We start from the raw sequence: 7,938 nt of genomic DNA, 5'->3' as shown, positions 1-7,938 counted from the left end.
ATGATTATCCTTATCAATGAAATTTGTTGTGACGTATTATCTTGTATTTATAGTCTCTTATTTTATTTGATTTAATAGTGTTTGCCACATGCTTTTTTCGGAAGCACTTGTCAATTAAATTTGAAGTGTGCATAAGTGATTAAGGTTACCAGATGCATTAGTAAGTAGTATGTACATATGTAAATATTTGGAAATTTATCATGAAACGTGTTTTAGATGGAAACATGTTCAGCATGTTTATAGCTAATTATATCCCAAGAAAAACTTACATTGAAATGTAATTAGTTAAAAATCTATTAATACAACTTTTCATTACTTATTCTGACATTTTATCACATTACATTTACACGACGATGTTATTGTTGACAAGTACTTAACACGCTTGCTTATAAATAAGATCTTAAATAAGTTATTATAAATATTGAGCTAAACAGTTGTTTTATTTTACTCACAAGTAAAAATTCCCGACACTAAATACGGATCTGGGTCTCGTGTTCGTTGGTCAGTTGTAGTATGTACTCACAGCGCCATTGCTTTTATTGCGTTTGATACTTCGATTTTATTACTAATACCACTAAGCATTATTACACTTTTTTGTATCTTTTGTGTGGCCTGTTGGTTCACGATAACAGGTTCAGTTCACGCTCAAAAATAACAAAGGTGAATATATTCTTAGGCACTAGTTTTTACTCTTATTCTAACATTTTAACACATTACATTTACATGGCGATGATATTCATGACAAGTACTTGACACGCTCGCTTATAAATAAGTTCTTATATAAGTTTTTATAAATATTGAGCTAAACAGTTGTTTTGTTTTACTCACAAATAAAATTCCCGACACTAAATACGGATCTGGGTCTCGTGTATGTTGGTCAGCGCCATTGTTTTTATTGCATTTGAAACTTCGATTTTATTACTGAGATCACTAAGCATTACTACACTTTTTTGTATCTTTTGTGTGGCCTGTTTGTTCACCATAACAGGTTCAATTCACGCTCAAAAATAACAAATGTGAATATATTCTTAGTCACTAGTTCTTATTCTTCGAAAACAAAGCGATGGACAATTACACAATATGTGTTGAGAGGTTCTTCCTGATCGCCATAAAATCTACATATATTGATTCCATGTATCATTCACCAAGATGAATGAATGAATATTGAAAAATTGAATTGAATGAAACATGAATATTCCCGTTAGTATTCTAAGATCACTTTCCTTAAGTGATAACAGTTTATGGGATTTTCATTTTGTTAACGCTATTAACCGATTTATCGGTTCAAGTCATGTTGTAGACACGAACAGGGATTGAATTCTAAGATCACTTTCGTTAAGCGATACCAGCTTTAGAGATTTTCATTTTGTTAGCGCTATTAAACGATCTATCGGTTAAAGTCTGTTGTAGCCCCGAAAAAAATCAAATTTTGGTAATTAGTAGTCTAGGCAATAAAGCTATTTAATATGCCATCTGGTAATGAGTAGTCGTTATCAATAACATTATTTTATTTCATTTAATGGGAATGGTAACCAATTGTCTGGAGCGTCGGATCAACTAATAAGAAGTTAGTAGTTAGAACCATAGTTTATATCAGTCGTTTTTTCATTGATTTATAAATTTCTGTAAAAACTATTCCTAATAGCACTATAAAATATCTTGTTATTGGAGCACTGAATCCGTGAATAGATTAATAAACACGGAAAACAAATATAGAGCTTCGTTTAAGTCCGGTAGAGTCGGGTTAGCACATTTATAATAAGTCATTTTTTCAACCTCGTCGAACTAAAATAAGTAGTTATTCATCCCAAAAGTAAGTACCTCCACTTTGCTCTAATATTACTTGCCTGGTTTCCGGGTAAGCTAAGTTTTCCATTGAAGGTTTACACTGGCGATCAAATATCTATACGACCAACGAATCGCATCTTCCTCTAGCGTATCTTTGTGGGATACTAAAGAGTGATTCGGGCTGATAAAAAGATGTCGTGTGCTCCTATTTTCGATGCAATCAGACCGTTCATTGCCAGGGTAACCCTTATGGCCAGATATCCAACATAATATTAATCTGTTGTATCTAACTAATTCATTAAATGGTTTGTCTAATCAAAACTTATCGTAAAAAGATCAATTCTTTAGCTCAACCAACTTAGATTATTATACCCTTCACCTTTGTGAGAAGGGTATATATAAGTTTATCATTCCGTTTGTAATTTCCACAATATAATTCTGTATATATTCTAGATCCTTACAGATAGTGGAGTCTATTAAGTCATGTCCGTTTGTCTGTGTGTTTGTTGAAATCAGTTTTCTCAAGACCCCAGATATCTTTGGAATCTAAATTTTGCCAGACATGCTTTCAACAACTTTCCTCTTTAAGGTATGCCCCTATTTTTGAGGTAATCAGATCGTTCATTGCCAGGGTGACCCCTGTGGCCAGATATCCAGCATACTCTTAGTCTGTTATATCGCCATATTTCATTAAATGATTTGTTTAATCGAGACTTATTGTAAAAAGATCATCACTTTAGCTCAACCAACTTAAATTAAAATACCATTCACCTTCGTGAGAAGGGTATATATAAGTTTGTCATTCTGTTTGTAATTTCCACAATATAATATGTCGGCACCATAAAGTGTATATATTCTGGATACATACAGATAGCGGAATTGATTTAGCCATGTCCAGATATCTTCGGGATCCGAATCTTCAATAATTTGGTCAGACATGCTTTCAAGGAGTTTCCTATTTAAAAATCCGCCCATAAATAACGGAGATATAAACAAAAATCCAAAACAACCTATGAAAATGTATATATGTACAATATTGTACATATATTTATATTTCAGAGGATAAAATATTCGGCAATGTTTCGTCTCAGTTGGTACTGAGAATCGTAGATAACACTTTAAACTTTAATGTAGTGATCGAGTCTAGGGTCAGCCCCCATACAAAGTCCCCTACACAAAATAACTTGAAGATCAATAATTCACTTATAAACACTAGTATTACGATAAAACTCGGCATAAATAAATTTAATGTTAACGTAAATCCCTCTATGAAATCTCTTTATAATGATCGGCTCACATTTACCCTTGCCCCCATATAACCTCTCTTCTAGAAAATAATTTTTTGTCAACAAATTGTTAAAATATTTCAGATTAAAGACAAAAGACATCAAACATTTTATTATAAAAATTTTTAATATACTAATCGTTGGTGTATTCGGTTATGGCCGGGTATGGCCCAATCATTGGTGTATCGGCCATACCCGAATACACATTCTCAGTTATTTTATGTCCCTACGCGCCCGACTCATTAAATTTAGGCAGGTATTGGCTTTAGGCCGGCCCTCTGTCTTGATTTAACAGAATCGGTAATACTAAGAAAACCTAAACTGCAGTCCTATAAATAATAAATATTTCCCTAAATAAACGCTCTTCTATTATTATCTTATTTAACTTATCTGGTCACTTTAAAATTAATGCTACAAAGTCCAATAATCTGAATCGCATACATAATTTTACTGATATTGAATTGCTACAATAAAAACACACTATTTAAATAAAATAACAACAACAACAACAAATATAACAAAGAAATGTTAAATATTAATCAGTTTAATATTAAGCACTTGTAGTAGTCGAACCAGTACTAATTGATGGGGGTAGAACTGATTAAACAGCGAAAGTTGTGTATGTCTAGACTGGCGCTACAAAACATAGACAGCATGAAACCAGTCAGTCTTTTTAAAGCCGGCAACAAGTAGAGACAACTAAAGAAAGCTAATAATTTTATTTTGAATTTAATATACGAAAAAAAAAAAATATATAAAAATCTTAAAGAAATGTTAACCAAAACCTTAAAACATTTAATCAATAATAAAACCAATCCCGTACAGACAACCTCAGTATTGTTGAAACGTTTCATAAGTGCTGCAGTAGAGAATGAAAAATTTGTTGTTATTCAGGAGGAAAACGATGTAGATGTTACATTAAATCCATCAAAAGAACCATTAAAATTTCCCGGTGTTTGGTTACGTGATAATTGTTATTGCGAACAATGTTTTCATCCCACTTCCAAATCACGTAAACACGATTGGGATAAATTTGATGTGAAGGTTAAGGTCGAAAAATTGCAAGTGAGTTTGATTGTGTTGCTATAAAGATGGCTCTTTGCTAACTTATCTCGGTTTTGGGTTTAATGATCCATTAATTTTTTTGTATTTTTTTCTTTTTCATTTCGTGAAAAGACAAATAATGACACAAAACAACTAATTGTCAATTGGAGTGATAAGCATCAATCGGTATACGATTTAAAATGGTTGCAAGAACGTGCCTTTAATGATAAGAGACGTGAACAATATTTAAATGATTTCTATCGTCCGAAACCCAAACATTGGCAGGGTTCAGAATTTGAGAATATTGTTGAAACTTTGGAATTTAAAGATGTGATGAACAGTGATGAGGGTAAGGAAATTAGATAGATTTGGAAATTACTACCTACCTTTCTTTATATTTAATTAAATTAATCAGTAAGAAACTTCTTAAACTTTTAGCCCTTCAAAAATGGCTTGAAGCTTTGGCAGTACGTGGTGTGGTTATGATACAAAATTCCCCGCTCGAAAAGACTGTCGTACGACAATTAGCTGAACGTGTTGGTTTTATACGACGCACAACATACGGGTAATTACAACAAACATTGAAAAAAACATTTCACCATAAAATACAAATAAATTTCAATTAATGTTCTTTTTCTCTTTCCCCCACCCCAACACCTTAGCGAAGAATTTATTGTACAATCAAAACCGGGTGCTAAAAATTTCGCTTATCTTTCGGATCCTCTGCCACTGCACACTGATTTACCTTATTATGAATACAAACCAAGTTGTAATATTTTACACTGCATGGTGCAATCAAAATCACAAGGTGGCAGTAATTTACTGGTCGATGCCTTCCATATTGCCGATCGCATGAAACAGGAACATCCAGAGGATTATAAGATTTTAACAGAAACTCTAGTGGATTGGAATGATATTGGCAGTGAGGATGATAAACATTTTCATAATATTTGGCGTGCTCCTGTAATATGGTAAGTAAAAAGGGGAAACAGAGTGTTAAGGACATATTTGTTTTTTTTCACTTTAGGGATTTGTTTAACAAATTTATTGTCAAGAACAGTTTTGTTCGTTGTGGTAGGGAAGAATGAGTCGTTTTTAATGTTCATTAACGTTGGCATGGCGTGAAGAAACTTTTAATTTTAAAGCTATTCATGGTAGTGACAAAAGATAATCAGAGACAGTGGTTTTGGAGTGGAAAAAAATATTTTGTAATTATACCTTACACCCAAAATTATTAGTCCCCATATTCGGCCCAGAATCACTTTCTGAGTCTGTCTGTCCGTCTTTGTATCCTTAAAAACCTTGTCCGCACGTTACAGATCGAAGATTTCAAGATATTTTGATAAAATTCGTCACATATCCATTTTTTGACCCAAGGACGAAGAATATTGATTAGTGGTTAAACTCGGTTTATTATTTCACCTAGTCCCCGTAAAATCGTACCCCCCGAATAGGAAGCAGTATCTCCACAAAAACCGGAAGAACTTAGTTTCATATAAATCTAACTTATACTGCGCATTTTCGTAACGATCGGGCCTCATTTTACCCTAGAACCCATACAAAGTTCCCCTCAGAAAATGACAAAGATCGAAATTTTCTTATAAACACTAATATCACGAAGAGATTCTGTATAAATAATGTAGACGTTTATCCCTCTACCAATATTTACAAAGAAAGGTCAAAATATTTCTGTAATGTTTTTGTTAGTAAGTTAGTTAGTTAGTTAGCTAGTTAGTTAGTTAGTTAGTTAGTTAGTTAGTTAGTTCGTTAGTTAGTTAGTTAGTTAGTTAGTTAGTTAGTTAGTTAGTTAGTAGTTAGTTAGTTAGTTAGTTAGTAGTTAGTTAGGTAGTTAGTTAGTTAGTTAGTTAGTTAGTAGTTAGTTAGTTAGTTAGTAGTTAGTTAGTTAGTTAGTTAGTTAGTTAGTTAGTTAGTAGTTAGTTAGTTAGTTAGTTAGTTAGTTAGTTAGTTAGTTAGTTAGTTAGTTAGTTAGTTAGTTAGTTAGTTAGTTAGTTAGTAGTTAGTTAGTTAGTAGTTAGTTAGTTAGTTAGTTAGTTAGTTAGTTAGTTAGTTAGTTAGTTAGTTAGTTAGTTAGTTAGTTAGTTAGTTAGTTAGTTAGTTAGTTAGTTAGTTAGTTAGTTAGGTAGTTAGTTAGTTAGTTAGTTAGTAGTTAGTTAGTTAGTTAGTTAGTTAGTTAGTTAGTTAGTAGTTAGTTAGTAGTTAGTTAGTTAGTTAGTTTAGTTGTAGTTAGTTAGTTAGTTAGTTAGTTAGTTAGTAGTTAGTTAGTTAGTTAGTTAGTTAGTAGTTAGTTAGTTAGTTAGTTAGTTAGTTAGTAGTTAGTTAGTTAGTAGTTAGTTAGTTAGTTAGTTAGTAGTAGTTAGTTAGTTAGTAGTTAGTTAGTTAGTTAGTTAGTTAGTTAGTTAGTTAGTTAGTTAGTTAGTTAGTTAGTTAGTTAGTTAGTTAGTTAGTTAGTTAGTTAGTTAGTTAGTTAGTTAGTTACTTAGTTTGTAGTTAGTTAGTAGTTAGTTAGTTAGTTAGTAGTTAGTAGTTAGTAGTAGTTAGTTAGTTAGTTAGTTAGTTAGTAGTTAGTTAGTTAGTTAGTTAGTTAGTTAGTAGTTAGTTAGTTAGTTAGTTAGTTAGTTAGTAGTTAGTTAGTTAGTTAGTTAGTAGTTAGTTAGTTAGTTAGTTAGTAGTTAGTTAGTTAGTTAGTTAGTTAGTAGTTAGTTAGTAGTAGTTAGTTAGTAGTTAGTTAGTAGTTAGTTAGTTAGTTAGTAGTTAGTTAGTTAGTTAGTTAGTTAGTTAGTTAGTTAGTTAGTAGTTAGTAGTTAGTTAGTTAGTTAGTTAGTTAGTTAGTGTTAGTAGTTAGTTAGTTAGTAGTTAGTTAGTAGTTAGTTAGTAGTTAGTTAGTTAGTTAGTAGTTAGTAGTTAGTTAGTTAGTTAGTTAGTTAGTTAGTTAGTTAGTTAGTTAGTAGTTAGTTAGTTAGTTAGTTAGTAGTTAGTTAGTTAGTAGTTAGTAGTTAGTTAGTTAGTTAGTAGTTAGTTAGTAGTTAGTTAGTTAGTTAGTTAGTTAGTTAGTTAGTTAGTTAGTTAGTTAGTTAGTTAGTTAGTTAGTTAGTTAGTTAGTTAGTTAGTTAGTTAGTTAGTTAGTTAGTAGTTAGTTAGTTAGTTAGTTAGTTAGTTAGTTAGTTAGTTAGTTAGTTAGTTAGTTAGTAGTAGTTAGTAGTTAGTTAGTTAGTTAGTTAGTTAGTAGTTAGTTAGTTAGTTAGTTAGTTAGTTAGTTAGTAGTTAGTTAGTTAGTTAGTAGTTAGTAGTTAGTAGTTAGTTAGTTAGTTAGTTAGTTAGTCGTTAGTTAGTTAGTTAGTAGTTAGTTAGTAGTAGTTAGTTAGTAGTTAGTTAGTTAGTTAGTTAGTTAGTTAGTAGTAGTTAGTTAGTAGTTAGTTAGTTAGTTAGTTAGTCGTTAGTTAGTTAGTTAGTTAGTAGTTAGTTAGTTAGTAGTAGTTAGTTTAGTTAGTTAGTTAGTAGTTAGTTAGTTAGTTAGTTAGTAGTTAGTTAGTTAGTTAGTTAGTTAGTTAGTAGTTAGTTAGTTAGTTAGTTAGTTAGTTAGTAGTTTAGTTAGTTAGTTGGTTTATGAATTTGAATAGAAAATTCTTTAATTTAGAAGAAAATTTTCGAAAATTTATGCATTAATTTTAATTACTTTTTTTTATTTTTTTACCATTTTAATAGATTTTTTATAAAAATGTCTCTGTTTCATAAAAAACTTCGAACAAATTTCTTTTTCCAAATTTTTTTTGTTAGTTCGAAAATTTTCGAAATCTCTTAA

General features: G+C 30.9%; 1 protein-coding gene across 1 annotated transcript in view; it reads left to right on the top strand.

Annotated features, from left to right (window-relative positions):
• The first annotated feature begins 3,669 nt into the window (after window positions 1–3,669).
• Window positions 3,670–7,938, top strand: part of LOC119614918 (gamma-butyrobetaine dioxygenase) — a 5,848-nt gene continuing 1,579 nt past the window's right edge. The window contains exons 1-4 of the mRNA XM_037971011.1: window positions 3,670–4,139; window positions 4,251–4,467; window positions 4,557–4,683; window positions 4,781–5,089. Of these exons, the coding sequence (XP_037826939.1) occupies window positions 3,846–4,139; window positions 4,251–4,467; window positions 4,557–4,683; window positions 4,781–5,089 (947 nt within the window). The 5' untranslated portion in view covers window positions 3,670–3,845. The remainder of the gene's footprint in view (window positions 4,140–4,250; window positions 4,468–4,556; window positions 4,684–4,780; window positions 5,090–7,938) is intronic.

The sequence above is a fragment of the Lucilia sericata genome, unplaced genomic scaffold (genome assembly GCF_015586225.1).
Source record: "Lucilia sericata isolate MDLA Ls3-8-SP2 unplaced genomic scaffold, ASM1558622v1 Contig003655F_arrow, whole genome shotgun sequence".
NCBI classification, from domain to species: domain Eukaryota; kingdom Metazoa; phylum Arthropoda; class Insecta; order Diptera; family Calliphoridae; genus Lucilia; species Lucilia sericata.
Note: the sequence above shows the minus strand (reverse complement) of the source record. Positions and strands in the feature narration are given on the sequence as shown.